This window comes from Phyllostomus discolor, chromosome 13 (assembly GCF_004126475.2).
Source record: "Phyllostomus discolor isolate MPI-MPIP mPhyDis1 chromosome 13, mPhyDis1.pri.v3, whole genome shotgun sequence".
Taxonomy (NCBI): Eukaryota; Metazoa; Chordata; class Mammalia; order Chiroptera; family Phyllostomidae; genus Phyllostomus; species Phyllostomus discolor.
The window spans coordinates 67,438,075-67,452,676 of record NC_040915.2 but is presented as its reverse complement, the minus strand read 5'-3'; the positions used below and the strand labels follow the sequence as shown (position 1 = coordinate 67,452,676).

At 48.6% G+C, this 14,602-nt stretch overlaps 1 protein-coding gene across 8 annotated transcripts in view; it reads left to right on the top strand.

Annotated features, from left to right (window-relative positions):
* Positions 1 to 14,602, top strand: part of NFRKB (nuclear factor related to kappaB binding protein) — a 33,927-nt gene that overhangs the window by 7,571 nt on the left and 11,754 nt on the right. For 5 of the 8 annotated variants that reach the window (XM_036014330.1, XM_036014329.1, XM_028527635.2 and 2 more), the window contains 13 exons: positions 2,647 to 2,774; positions 3,506 to 3,680; positions 4,141 to 4,278; positions 4,856 to 4,929; positions 5,722 to 5,806; positions 6,180 to 6,360; positions 6,615 to 6,723; positions 6,951 to 7,077; positions 7,259 to 7,324; positions 12,767 to 12,846; positions 12,950 to 12,996; positions 13,855 to 13,915; positions 14,273 to 14,447. In XM_036014330.1, the coding sequence (XP_035870223.1) occupies positions 2,647 to 2,774; positions 3,506 to 3,680; positions 4,141 to 4,278; positions 4,856 to 4,929; positions 5,722 to 5,806; positions 6,180 to 6,360; positions 6,615 to 6,723; positions 6,951 to 7,077; positions 7,259 to 7,324; positions 12,767 to 12,846; positions 12,950 to 12,996; positions 13,855 to 13,915; positions 14,273 to 14,447 (1,446 nt within the window). The remainder of the gene's footprint in view (positions 1 to 2,646; positions 2,775 to 3,505; positions 3,681 to 4,140; positions 4,279 to 4,855; positions 4,930 to 5,721; positions 5,807 to 6,179; positions 6,361 to 6,614; positions 6,724 to 6,950; positions 7,078 to 7,258; positions 7,325 to 12,766; positions 12,847 to 12,949; positions 12,997 to 13,854; positions 13,916 to 14,272; positions 14,448 to 14,602) is intronic. The other 3 variants (XM_028527637.2, XM_036014333.1, XM_036014331.1) reach the window with 2 other exon arrangements.

Below are 14,602 nucleotides of genomic sequence, written 5' to 3'. Positions count from 1 at the left end.
GTATCTCACTGGTTGTCCCAATGAGCATTTTTTCCTTGCTTTCTGTCTCTTTAACGAACATGTAATTTCCAAACCAGTAGATACTTTTTAGTTCACTTCTTGACGACCTGAGTGTTTGCTGCCCCAGCCACTTCCTCCCTCCATCTCAACACTTCTCTCCCCTTTGCAGCAGGGATTCTTGTCCTGCATTTCCTCCTGGGTCTTTGACTCCCCCGTCCCCCTTTCTTTGCTAACCCCTCTTCCACTCTCGGTTTCTGTCGCTGTTGTTTTGGTTCCATCACTTGCCACTTGCAGTCACCACCCTTCACAGGATGACTCTTGCTAGGGCCGCTGCAGCAGCCACCCTCACATGGCTGCCAGACTGAGCTGCTCAGAACATCACTTGGTGGAGTGTTTCCCTTCACGTGGAGTGACTGCAGGGCTCCCTGGCTCCCCTTGTCTGCTGCCGTCCGGCCCAGCCCCGTGCCATCCAGCAGCTGACACGCGAACCTCGCATTCAATTTCAAATTTCCTAGTAGTCACATGAAGAACAGTTGGAGCAATTAAGCAAATCTAATCTATTTTACTCTGTTAAATAAGTAGTAATGATTTAATTATTATTAAAATAATTTAAGCATTTTCTTTAATTTGCTGTGTCCTTAATGTTATTTTAATAGAGGTGTGGCATTTATTGACTGTCTGAAAGTCAGGGAAGCTAAAGAGTAAAGGAATATAACTTCGAAGAAGCACAGAGACAAAGAAGTAGAACATTAGTCCCAGTTCTGTACATCAAACAGCATTACTCATGTTAAATCCTTGGCCCATTTCTCGAAGGTCAGAGTCCCCATTTCCCTATGACAGGCCACGCAGCAGGTGGTGCAGAGCTGGGCTCTGGGAGTTCCAGGCTACCTGTGGTCAGACCTGACTTTCCCGTTTGCTAGCTGTGTGGCCTTGGCAATTTACTTAACTTCTCTGTGTCTCAGTTTCCTTATCTGTGAAATGAGGGTTTAGTAGTGCCTTCCTTATGGGATTGTTAGGAAGATTAAATGAGTTAATGTATGCAAGGCCCTCATGTAGTGGCAGTTAGGTGTCAGGTACTGTTCTGAGTGTTTGTAGCTATCAGTTACCTTGGACACTATTAGGGCAGTTAGAAAAAAAGAGGAACACCTTGTGCTTTGAGCCCTTATTGTAGCTTTCCAGGATGAGCTACATAGTCTTTCCCTCTCGATTCTCCTTGAAGCCCACCTGTCCAAATCTAATGTGTCCAGAGTGGGCCTCTTTTAGACCTCCTTGTCTCCGGCAGTGGCACCAGCTGCTCACGTTCAGTGATCTAGGGACCATGCTCAGCTGACCTTTCCATTGCACCCCTTCCTGCCCCAGCATCCAGACTGTCTGTCAGCAGGTCTGATCTTTCTCCCTCAGAAGTGTATCCCAAGTCTCTGTGCTTCCATTCACTTCACTGTTTACTAATCAGCTCATACGTGCCAGACATTTTTTGGAGTTCTGGAGACAGAGTAATGACCTTATCTTTTATGAGAAAAACATGACAAGTAAGTGTTTGTTGGTTTAAGTGCAACAAAGAATAAGGGTTAGAGTGCCGGGAAGGAGCTGTTTTAGATGTGGTGTGTGGGCAAGGCTTCTCTAGTGAGGTGACATCTGAACAGAAACTTCACGAAGGCTGAAAGAGTAAGCCATGGAAATACTGGGTGTTAATAGGAAGCTTTGCAGGCAGAGGGAGCTTTCAATACAAAGGCCTTGAAAAAGTAGGGCAGGTGGCCTGTCAGGAGACAGCATGGAGGCCAGTGGGGATGGAGAAGAGGAAAAGGTGGAAGCCGAGGCCAGGGTGGCACGAGGCAGGTCGTGATGGGCCTTGCAGGCCACCTTTGGGGTCTTGGCCTTTACTGAGTGTGGAGGGAAAGTGTTGCACCAAGCCCCCGTTGTCTGTCACTGGGACCCCTACTGCAATTTTCTCTCTCACTCAGCCGTGTCATTCTCCTGCTTCAGACCCTTCAAATTGTTTTCATTGCACTTTGGGTAAAATCCAGGCCGTGACCTAAATGTTTCTGTTTGGTTTGATCTTGGCCCACCTTCCTAGGTCGTTTCATGCCACTCAGCCACGACCTGCTCTGCTTTTGCTGTCAGACATGTCTTTAAGGTTGGAACGTGCTTCAAGGTCCACTTCAGCACATATGGTTCCTTTTGCCTTTCCCCATCGTCATTCTCATTTTTTAAATTCCCATGTTCCTTACATTCCTCCCAGTTTTTCATTATGAAAACTTTTAACCATATAGAAAAGTTGAAAACTAATACAATGGCCATTCATGCAACTTCCACCTACATTAATCAGTTGCCCATGTTTTGCAACAGTTGCTTTAATCAGGCTTCATTTTATGTATCACTCTTTTGAGATCCCTTTCCTGATTCAATTCTCCTTACCCTTGCAGTTCTCTCAATTTCCCTGTAGTACTTAAGAGAGTTGAATATTCTTCATCTGTTTACCTGTTTTATGTGCTGTTTCTCCCACCAGACTGCGGGCTCCATGTAAATGGAAGTTATCTTCTCCTGCCCCCAAATACTGTATTCCAGTTCACTAGAGTTCAGCACACTTGAAGCACAGATTAAATGTTTGTTGACTGGTGTGTAAATAGTTGTACCTCTTTTTTTAAGATGGACACTTTAACCCTGAGGTGGTCAAGTATCGGCAGCTGTGCTTCAAGTCACAGTACAAGCGATACCTCAGCTCGCAGCAGCAGTACTTCCACCGGCTGCTGAAGCAGATCCTGGCGTCCCGGAGTGTAAGTAGTGCTGGGAGCTGGCTCTGCGACATGGGCAGTGAGCTCACAGCTTGCATGGCTTCAAGGAGTGGCTCCGGTACAAAATACAAAAGATACCACTGAGGAAAAACCACTGCCAATTAAGCCATGACACAATTCAGCTGTATTATCCTATTTTGTGATCAATTTTAAGATGGATCCTGATTTCAGAGGTGTTAATACAGTAATAAAAAGGTACCTACCTCTTGGACTGGATGAAGTCTTGTGGCTTCAGTATTTACCAAGACAGATCGATGGCTTTCAGAGCCGTCGTGGCTTAGTAAGAGAAGAGAAGCAGCTGGTCTGGAGTCGATGCGTGAGTGCGTGAGGGGTGGGGAGGGACACATGATACACAACAGGACACCTGCAGGTGACCTGATAGGCAGGCAGGGCCCTAAGCTCTGGCCCTGCAGCCGGGCCCGAGTTGTTCCAGCTCTAAGTGGTTTAAGCTTTGGTGAGGAAAAATGTGGGTGTCTAGTGTTGAATATAAAGAGTATTCATTTTCGGCGGAGCAGTTCAACCTTTAGTTTTAGAATTTTCCCATGTAATAGTCAAAATAGGCCATTTTTGTTTGGCACACTCGTATGTGCATCTCCTTTGTGATCCAGAGGGGGAGAGTTGAGTGTGTGGAAGAAGACAGGAAAATGCAGACTTCGCGAATGGACCAGACCAGGTTTTGATGACGACAGGTTCCCTCTCTGGTCTCTTCCCAGGACCTCCTGGAGATGGCCCGTCGGAGCGGCCCGGCCCTTTCCTTCCGGCAGAAGCGCCCTTCACCGTCCCGCACCCCTGAGGAGCGGGAGTGGCGGACGCAGCAGCGCTACTTGAAGATCTTGAGGGAAGTGAAGGAGGAATGTGGTGACACCGCCCCGTCATCGGATGAAGAGGGTGAGTCACTGTGGGCACGTGGGGTGGCCGGGGCTTTGGGTTCCACCAGCAGCTTGTTGTTGGGTTGGAGCCGGTGCTAGCTGCCTGTCTCCCCAGCAGAGAAGCAGTCCCACTCTGTCTGTCTGGGGGGCGGGCCTTCCTGCTAGGTGGGTGTGGCTATGTGCCTAAGTGGCGCTGGAGTGTAGGTGAGAGGAGCAGCAGGCCCTACTGTGTCACTCGAGAGAGAACCCCTTTCCCCTTACAGGAGAGTAGTAGTGACTGTTGGCCTGCGGCAGTGCGACCCCGCCACTCTGTTGAAGTCTCTCCTCCTGGAAGAGCCGTTTAAATGGCCTCAGTATGCTCCCGTTCGCCTGGGGAAGGGTCAGAAAGGAATGGTGGAACCCTGGCCTCCATGTTGTTGGCTTACCCTTTGTTGAACCCAAATGGCCACTTACCCAATCTCCCCTGTTGGAGTCCACAGCCACGTTGGATTTACAAGAAAAATTTTCTTTTGAAGATCTCAGCTCGTGGCTTCCGAGCTCTCCAGCACGTTCTCCTAGCCCTGCGGTGCCCCTGAGGGTGGTGCCCACGCTTTCAACCATGGATATGAAGACTGCAGGTGAGAACTCACTGGTGCTGTGGGCGTTCTGGGGACTCTGCAGGGAGACTCGAGAACACCCTCAGACGGAGGTGGGGACTAGGTTTTTACGCACCAGGAGAATTTGCAGAAGTTTTTGTACAATTCCACTTTTTAACAAGTAGACCTTCCTTCCTTCCCTTTTTTGCTTTAAAAATTTTTCTTAGGAGCTGATCAACTGGTATTGTGGGCTAAAGCATAATCTTAAAACAAAATAGCGATACTAAGGGACACCTTAATAATAGAACAAAAGGGGTGACCAGAGCCTGTGAAATTAGAGGATTTTTAGTGGGCTAGGAATCAGAGAAGAGTGTAAGAACGTTTAGTATGTTTTAGGAGTGGCTGAGTCACTGAGGTCACTGGTACTGACCAACGTGTAGAAACACTGAAGAGTTGACCTGTGGCTGGGTCAGGAGTGTCGGTGCTTGTAGGGCAGTAGTCAGAGGGATGCTCAGAAACATCTTCCTTTTGAATATCCCAGGAGACCAGAGAGGTTTTACATTTCAGCATTGTATGAGTGAATGACCTAGTCCATGTGGTTTGGTTCATTTTCTCTCAGATAAAATAGAACTGGGGGACAGTGACCTGAAGATAATGTTAAAGAAGCACCACGAGAAGCGGAAACACCAACCAGTAAGACTCGGGGAGGGTGTGTGCGGTCACTAGCGGTTGTCAGTCTGAAATCTCTGGGTTGGCTGTTGTAGGGAAGATACAGGTAGTCACGACTTTCTTTCTGCTTCCTTCCTTATCGCTGTTAGAGGACAGGAGAACCAGAGATATGAGAAGACACATGCTTTGACTTTGTAGGGCATGCTTAACATAGTGTCTGATTTAATCTTCACTCAAGACCGGCATATGAATCATATCCGTGTTACCAGAGCTCAGAGAGGCGAAGGGGCTTGTCCTTGGCCCTGCGGCTAGTAAGTGGCAGAGCTGAGTTAGAGCCAGTGCTCTTCCCCCTCCTTACGTCTCTGCTACTCCCCCAACTCAAAGCAGCCCCAGTGCAGCAAAGCCAGAGAGCGCAGGGGAGGAAGAAAGGGCCATCTGCCTTGGGCAGAGTGGTGAGCTGCGAAGAGTCCCGTAGCGGAGGTCAGAGCTGACTTCTCTGCCTGTGTTTTCCGCTTACCCTGTGGTGGTGGGCAGATCCCTTCATTTCTCTGAGTCTCATTTTCAGACTTTAAAATATGGTATTTAACGAGACTATTTGAAGAGCACATAAGATAAGGAATACAAAAGAGCTTTATAAACTGTAAATGCTGTACAATAGAAAGGTTGGAACTGGGCTCTCCTTTGGCTCGTTAGGAAGAGCAGTTTTTATCTGCGTATATTTTTAATTCAACATGATTTCCTTAAATGCGTGTAACATCTAAGTATCTGTTGGGTTGTATTTGGGCTTCCATAACAACTCTTTGACTGTCACTCTAGGACCACCCGGACCTCTTGACGGGGGACCTGACTCTCAATGACATCATGACTCGAGTGAACGCGGGCAGGAAAGGTTCTCTAGCAGGTACAGGACAGCCGCTGTAGGGCGCCATCGTCTGGTGGTGGTAGATTTCCTGAGCCCGCCTCCATGTTGAAAATAAGTGAAATCACAGCTTTCTTCTTGCTGATAACATTTTCTTGTTATTGCCTCTATGGGTTAATAGGTGGATAGTGAATATAAATATAAAGTCAGAATAGCAGATCATTATGGGCTCCTTAATAATTGTTAAAGTTGATTTGCAAATCACTCTTTAGATTTGGTAAACAAAACTGAGTATCTTATTTTCGAGATTTGTCTTTCTTTTACTGGTGGGCCTGAGCAAATAATATGCAGCTGAAACTTCTCATTTCCTGATACAGAAATGCAGTTCTATGATTGTATTGCTTTTTCTTCCCAGCCCTGTACGACTTGGCTGTCCTTAAAAAAAAGGCTAAGGAAAAAGAGGAGAAGAAGAAGAAGAAGATAAAAACGATCAAGTCAGAGGCGGAGGATCTGGCTGAGCCCCTGAGTGGTGCCGAGGGGCTGCCGCCTCTGTCGCAGGCCCCGTCTCCGCTGGCAGTTCCTGCTATCAAGGAAGAGTGAGTGGGCTGCAGAGCTTCCTGCCGGCGGGTGGAAGGTTAACCCTGAGAGTGTGCCCAGTGCTGGTGCTGGTGTGGACTGGCTTGTGTTGAACCCCTGGCCCAGAGTCCTAGGGGTCCCGCTATGGGAAGTGTGTGGTGTGGTCCTTCACTGAAGTTTTTTTTATGACTGACAGGAGGCTCGGCAAGCTTAAACCAGTCTAGGGATGTGTTCTTGGGTCTTTTTCATTCTCATGTTTTTCTTCCCTCATTAGGCCTCTTGAAGACCTCAAGCCTTGCCTTGGAATCAATGAAATATCTTCCAGTTTTTTCTCTCTTCTACTGGAGATCTTGCTGCTGGAGGGGCAGTCTAGCCTTCCTGTGGTAAGAGTTTTGGGAAAGTCATACGTACGTCAGAGTTTTTAAACTGGAGATATTTTCGATGCTCCATAGCTTGACAGGCAGCATTCTGGGTTACTCCCAAGGCCTGCAGCTAACTTGCATTCTGTCTTGGGAAAACTGGACAGATAGGCCCCAGCTTGCTCTGACACATCCATGGAATTGCCGGTTAGCACAGGACTCTAACTGGGTCTGCCTCTCCTTTCCTGCAGCTAGAGGAGCGGGTGTTGGATTGGCAGTCGTCTCCAGCCAGCTCCCTCAATAGCTGGTTCGTTGCGGCCCCCAACTGGGCGGAGTTGGTATTGCCAGCCCTGCAATATCTTGCTGGAGAAAGCCGAGGTAAGGAGCTTTTATCTGTAGAGTCAGTACCGTCAGCCCCCTTGTCTGATTAATTCTCATAGGGCACTGCAGCTTTACTGCTTTAAACCCGTATGGCTTTGCATAATGCCGTGCCTTGGAGGTCTGAGTTTAGCACTCTCCCTGACCTGTGTGGCTTGTTTGTGTCATCCATTTCTTGCAGCTGTACCTTCCAGTTTTTCTCCATTTGTTGAATTCAAAGAGAAAACCCAGCAGTGGAAATTGCTTGGTAAGTAATTCATAATTACCTACCCTTAACTTGGTTTTCATTCTCTCATTTCCTCCCCCAATCTTCTTTTGCCTTCCATTCAGTAGTACAGTTCAGTAGGGGGTTGGAAAGAGCAATATTAAATAAAGGGCCCCTTTGGTACTCGGGGTCCTAGTCTCACCCCTCGCACTCCCCCCCCCCCCCGTTGGATTGGGCTCACTGAGGCTGAGACGGAATAGCCCTTCTGTTACGGTGCACTCTGGTGTGGCTACGTTTAAATACACAGGGGCATTTTACAATAGAATCAGTGTTTATATTAATTGTAGCTATAGTTTTAGATAAATTTATGATAGTGTAGTTATTTTTTGTTCCTAAAATGGGCTTCGTTATTGAGGACAATGTGCAACAAGATGCTGGACAGCTCTGAATAAGCTCTTTTTAAGGATCAGGATTCTTATTTTTGTTTTAAGTTTATAAAGTTTCACTTACCCTGTAAGTTGTAGTAACTTGGTGACTGTTAGCTGGTGATGGTAAGAGGAAAAATCAGTGTGGATTTTGTATTGAGATTCATGAACCTTCCTCTTTACTCTCTTGGGTAGTCTATGAGGAGATGCATGGAGAAGAAGGCCGTGAAAGTAGTAGATTTCATCCATTTTTATGACATTTCTTCAGCTCCTAGGTGGCAGGCACTGTGTTAGGTGCAAGGGGATATAATGCTTTGCAAGTTTCAGACAGTGTGCTCCCCTCATGGGGTTTAAGGTTTGTTTGTGGAATAAATAGTCATTCAAGTGAACTACCAGACTCATACATTCTGCAAAGGGAAAGCACCAGGAAGGACAGGAGCCAGGCAGACGGAAGGGTCGGGCATTCCAGATGGAGGGGGCAGTGTAGGTCAGCGGTGCCAAAGAAGATTCAGTTCCAAAAGGTCACAAGGCCTATGTAGAGATGATGATAATCATCTGTGACCTAGGGTGAGAAAATTTAAATTTAAGAAAGTTTTAGGAGGGGAAAGTGCCGGACTTGGTTATGAACAGATGTGGGAGTGAGGGAAGAGGGCCGTCAAGCCTCCCTGCACTAGATTTGTGGTTAGTGGAGGAAGGCGTCATTTATGGAGGTGGGCAGCTGTGGAAGATGGCCTGCCTTGGGTAAGGGTGAGTAGCATGAGTTTAGTGTTGGGTTTGCCAAGTTTGAGCTCTCTTTGAGGCACTTAAGTGGAGATACTGAACAGGCATAGGATACACAGTGTTAGACTCCAGACCAGAGTCGAGTGTAGAGAGTTTTCAACCTATACATGGTATGGGAAGTCAGAGGCGTTGGGAGAAAGTGTTAGATGAGGAGAATGGAGGGCCACGGACAAAGCCTCAAGAAACCGGAGGCAGAGGAGGTGTTGTGGGCAAGCATCGGGAGGAGGTGGCTGCAGAGTTAGGGAGGAAGCCACGATGGTGGAATCCTGGAAGCCCAGTACTGGGAGAGTCAAGAACTGGGGAGTGGTCATTAGCCCTGACTCTTTCTAAAAGGTTCAATAAGGTAAAGACTGGATTTGTGGACCTGGAAGAAATGATTAATTTCTTGTAAGAATGATGCCTTATCAGAATGATGCATGTTAAAGACAGTGGCGAACCGAAGGCAACTTGTAATAGCTGATTGCGGCTCCTTCCTCTGTTGGGCTGGGGGCTTGACATCAGCCATGGTGGGACCTGTGTGTCAGGGGTGGCCAATGTGACACAGCCAGGTGATAAGTATTTTAAGTTCATGGGCCAGGTGCTTTCTGTTTCATCTGTTCGGCCCTGGCATCCCAGTGCAAAGAAGCCATGGACAGTGTGCAAATGAACAGACCTCGCCGTGTGCCCATAAAACTTGTTTTCCAAGAACAGGTGGCCAGCTAGCTGACCCTTGATGTGCACCGGGAGATCTGCAAATGCCCCCAGTGAGGGCCCCCCTTTTTGCAGCCAGTGAAACATTTACCTGCACACACTGGTGAAAGAGCCGGTGGGTCCTGTTAAGCTAAACATAAAAGCCTTTCAAAGTGAGAGCAACAAGCATTTATTTGAAGTAAAAAAAAACCCCAAAACAGTAGCTGTTTGGGAAGCACTGATTCAGGCAGAAGCCCAGGTAATGTTCCAATTAGGAAACAAAAGCAATGAGTATTTATGAGAAGGGGATGGGGGGCAATCACATCAATAGAAGGAAGGTGCTTCCTTTGGTTCAGATAAGTAACTTAGCAACAGTAACTGGCAGTCCTCAGTCCAGTAGTCATAACGACTGCTGTCTTGTTATCTTTGCAAACAGTTTTTGGGAAACAAGGTTGTTTATGCCCAGGCCAAAGGTTATTCTGCCCAGTTGTAACATTCTGAAGTTTGAGGCAGCAGAGGTGCGAGGCAGTGCTCTGGCGTGGCAGCGCCCGCTCTGTTCTAAAGGGGCTCCATTTAGAACTTTTGTTGATCATCTAAACAACTCTTTCTAGAGGTTTAGCCAGGGAGATGGGGATAGTACAGGACCTTGTGGCAAAGAGAGGAAATTTTGGGTGAGCCCAAGTGTTGATGGAAAGTACAGTGGGAAGAAAGGTTGCAGATATGGGAGAGCAGGAAAATTGACTACGTACATTCCTGGAAAGAGGTGACAGGATTTGCCTGGGATGGCTGGAGACAGCACACTTCTTGTAATAGGTGGAAATGATGGGTTCAAACCAGCAGGCTTGGTAGGTTTTATTGTAGGAATCTTGAGAGGGTTGGTCCCGTGGCTTTGCTGTTAAAGTAGTAGGTGAGAGAGGTGAGGGTGTGTGTCATGAGCTAGAAGAGAGCTGAGGAGAGTGGGGAGGTAGTCAGTATGGAGCATGGAAGACCAGCCTGACCAGAGATGTCAGACAGCCAGGCATTGTTGGGGCCAATGGAGATTGCTTATCATTTGTTGTCAGTGGCATTTGTTACCTTTTTTGTGGTTCTTTGGCAGCTCTCAGCTGTCTGAGCTGGGGCTCGGAAAATGTGGGTAGTGTAGATGGGAGTGATGCTGACAGAGAAGCAGAGGCGGTAGGAAGTACTGTGTTGGTAAGGGTATCGTGGAGATGATGGCCGTAGACCGAACAGGGAGAGCCGTGGGAAGGAAGGTGGCTGATGGGATCGGAGGAGTGGACGAGCAGTTCTGAATCCAGGTGGTGCTTTGGTGGGAGGAGGTAAGCAAGGATGAAGTCTCGGTGATGGTGGTCGGGAGGCAGAATGTGTGGATGTGTATAAAGGATCTCAGCCTTGGCCGTATACTGCAGTCAGGAGGGAGCTTCTGAAAAGTGCTGACGTGTCTAGACCTTCCCCACGGACCTTCTGATTAATTGTTTGGGTGCGGCCCGAGCCTGGGTATTTTACAAGTTCCTGGCTGATTCTTATGTATAGCCAGGGTTGAGAAACATTGGACCAGGCATTTGGAAGATGGAGCACTTTGAGGAAATGACAGAGTCCAGCTGGTTGTGGGAACAAGTGGCTGGGCCGGCGTGGAGGGAGGTCTCTGAGGTCACAGAACCGGGCATCAGGATATTGGATGGGCCTTCCATGTGGGTGTGGCAGTTTCCCAGCAGGCTGCTGGGACATGGGTGGGTGAGGAGCAAGGTGGGCCAGCATGCCATGGGGAGGAGGGACTGGGAAGTACCTGCAAGGGGCAGGGCATGGGGTGGGTACAGGTGGGTGGGAAGAGCCGTAGGGACCTGGCTTTTGCTTTATTTTGATATTTCAGAAGAGTTGGAGAAAAATAGTCTGGCATCAGTTACAAGGTTGAGAGTGGAGCTCAGCTCTGAGGGGCATGGCTGGGAGGGAATAAATAGCCAGCACTTCCCATGGCAGAAGGGTTAGGCAGAGCCAGAAGTCACACTGAACAAGGAGGTGGAGGGAGTGTCGTGGGAGGAAGATGCAGCTGGAGGAGAATGTGCTGGTTATGAAGTCACATTTCTAGATGGCAGAATGGGAGTAAGAGGAGCTGTGTGGGGTAAGAAAGCCCAGAGCTTCCTGGGGCGGTGGTATTGTGCACTGACTAGTGAAGACAGGTAGGAGACCTGGTGAGGTCAACTCAGCAGCCTAGGAGAAGGCTAGGCTCTGGCTGGTGCCTTCTTTACCCAGCAGACCTGGGTGATGTGGGTCCCTGTGGTGGCTGGTCTGGGCAGGAGACATAGGTACCATCATGTGACAAGTGCCACAGCAGGAGTCGGAACAAAGTGATAGCGGAGGAGGACATGGGCAAAGTGCTTGTCTCGTTCTAGGCAGGGCAGGGGGAGTCCAGCTTTTCTCCTGCCTTTTGGGGTCCTTGTTGCTGGGCCCTGTGGGTGGTGCCATTGTGCCCTCATTAGCCAGAAGAAGCCTTTTCTAACCACCCCGCCCAACCCCGCCAAGGACAGGATAACTTTCCTAGAATAAGCTTTCATCACATCCTTTGTGACTCCTGCCACTTTTAGATTTTATTTGTTTTGTGCTCTTTCCTCACTTGCCTGTAAACTTCATGAGGGACTAACTCCAACCTAGCATGCACTGTGGCACATAGTGGCTGCTCAGCAAGTACTTATTTTTTATTTATTGTTATTCTATTACAGTTGTCTCAATTTTCCTCCCTTTGCCCAGCCCACCCCCTGCTCCCATAGTCAATGCTTATACCATTGTCCATGTCTGTGGGTCATTCATACATGTTTTTTGTCTAGTTCCTTCCCTTCCTACCATTTCCACGTGCACCCCGCCCCCGGCCACTGCCAGTCTGTTCCCTGTTTCCATGCCTCTGGTTCTATTTTGCTTTTTACTTTATTTTGTTCATTAGATACCTCTTATAAAGTGAGATCATATGGTATTTATCTTTCACCACCTGGCTTACTTCCCTTAGCATAATATTCTCTGGTTCCATCTATGTTGTTATGAAGGGTAGGAGCTCCTTTTTTCTGCTGTGTAGAATTCCATTGTGTAAATGTACCAGGGTTTTTTGATCCACTCATTTACCAAGGGGAACTTAGGCTGCTTTCAGCACTTGACTTTTGTATATGGTGCTGCTATGAACATTGGGGTGCATAAGTTCTTCGGAATTGGTGTTTTGAGATTCTTAAGGTATATCCACTGTGGTGCAATTGCTGGGACATAAGGCAGTTCCGTTTTTTGAGGAAGTTCCATACTGCTTTCCGCAGCGGCTGCACCAGTTTGCATTCCCATCGACCGTGCACTAGGGCTCCCTTTTCTCCACGTCCTTGCCAGCACTCACTGTCAGCAAATACTTACCCAGTGAGTGATTTAGTTAGGGGACACCCGGAAGGGGCGGTCCAGGCAGACGGTGATGGGAGAGGTGCAGGCTGAGTGGATAGTGTGTGGAGAGTGCTGCCCGCGGCTGCAGGTCCTGAGAGCCAATTCCTCTGGCAGAAACACAGTGAATATGGAGAAGGGGAGATTCTGAGGAACACCTTAGTGCACTTCCTTACTGTTTTTTTTTGTCTTTTAATGCTTCTGATAGGCCAGTCCCAAGATAATGAAAAGGAATTAGCTGCACTGTTCCAGCTCTGGCTAGAAACCAAAGACCAGGCATTCTGTAAGGTATGGGTTTTTTAAAAAAGCAGATTTTTTTCATTGGGTTTCCAGAGCCCTTATGTTGGCCAGAATTCTTTAGTTCATCTATTCACGTTTTCCTTTTCTCCAGCAAGAACATGAAGACGGTGCAGATGCCACAACACCTGTCCCTCGGGTGTGAGTACGATCCTTGAACAGTGGGGGGTGTCCCCTGAAACTGTACTTCTTGATACTGCCATGCTTTTCTAACCTTTCTCAGCGTGTGAGAGCTGTGGGGGATGTTAGTGATCCCAGGGTGCACCGATGCTCACCTGCTTCAGTGTGCCCCAGGAGGGCTGCACGCTCCCATTGTTAAACGTGGCTCCCTGAGCAAAGGATTCTGGGTTGGGGAGGTTCTGAGGGGGGTGTGATCTATCTTATGGGTGGACATTTTCCCCTGGCTTCCCCTCCTGCAGTACCCACTTGGTAGTGATTCACCTAGTCCATCTTCCTCGGTTTACCTGTAAAGAAGTTGAGGCATGAGGTTAAGTGACTGGCTGCAGGTCAGGTCAGGACAGAACCGAGGCGAGAATGTCGGTCTCTTGACCTCCAGTCTGGTCCTGAGCTCTGTGTCTCACGGTGTCTCATGTGACCGTTTTCAGTCGGGGGTGGTCCCCTGTCTTTTCCCCCAGCTTTGTTGAGATCCAGTTGACGTATAATATTGTGTTGATTTGACGCATGTGTATATTGTGAAATGATTGCCGAAGTAAGGTTGGTTAACACGTTCATCACCTCATATAGTTACTGGTGTGTGGTGGGAATGTGTGTGGTCTCTCTCAGCAGCTCCCAGCTGTGAAAGGAATAACTTTACTAACTACGGTCAGTGTGCTCTACACCAGACACCCGGGGCTTGTCTCAGAGCTGCGAGTCTGTGCCCTGTGACCCCTGTCTGCCTGTTTCCCCCCGTTGGCCAGCCCCTGGTAAAAAGTACTGCTCTTCTCCCTGTTTTTGTGAGTTCAGCTTTTTTTAGATTCCTCCAAATTCTTTGTGTTCCAGAAGAACTGACTATGTGGTGCGGCCCAGTACCGGGGAGGAAAAACGAGTTTTTCAGGAGCAGGTAAGAAATAGCTAGGGAGGCCATGCAGTCAGGAAAATCCACACCTGCAGCCTTAGGTGTTCTGTTGGTTGGGGTTGTCTGTTGGGGGCAGAAATGGTGTAAGGAAAGGGGATGAGAAATGTTTTGATGACCTTTTTCTCTAGGTAGCAAAACACACTTATCTTTGCTCTTTTGTCCCTTGGCCAGTGGCTCAGGCTTTGGGGACCATGCTTCCCCACTGTCGGCGGCTCAGTATTCCTAGTTGGAGTAGCCAGTTTGCTTCCTGTGTGCTCTCTGCAGGTAGACCCCTTTCGTAGGAGCTCTAGAGAGAACCGCACTGGTTCCGATGTACGAGCCTTGTCCCTTTGCTCTTGACAGGAGCGTTACAGATACAGCCAGCCCCACAAGGCCTTCACCTTCCGCATGCATGGCTTCGAGTCTGTGGTGGGGCCCGTGAAGGGCGTGTTCGACAAGGAGACCTCCCTCAACAAGGCGCGGGAGCACTCCCTGCTGCGCTCCGACCGGCCGGCCTACGTCACCATCCTGTCACTGGGTGCGGTTGCTTTCCTTCTCGGACCGCTGTGCTTGCTCTCTGCCCCCTGCCCCCCAGCCACACACACGGGAGAGCTCTGAGGGCCAAGTGCAGCTTTAAGAAGCTTTGGAGTGTGGGGAGGGGGCTTCTGCCCCCAGAGGTTTATCTGGAATTAG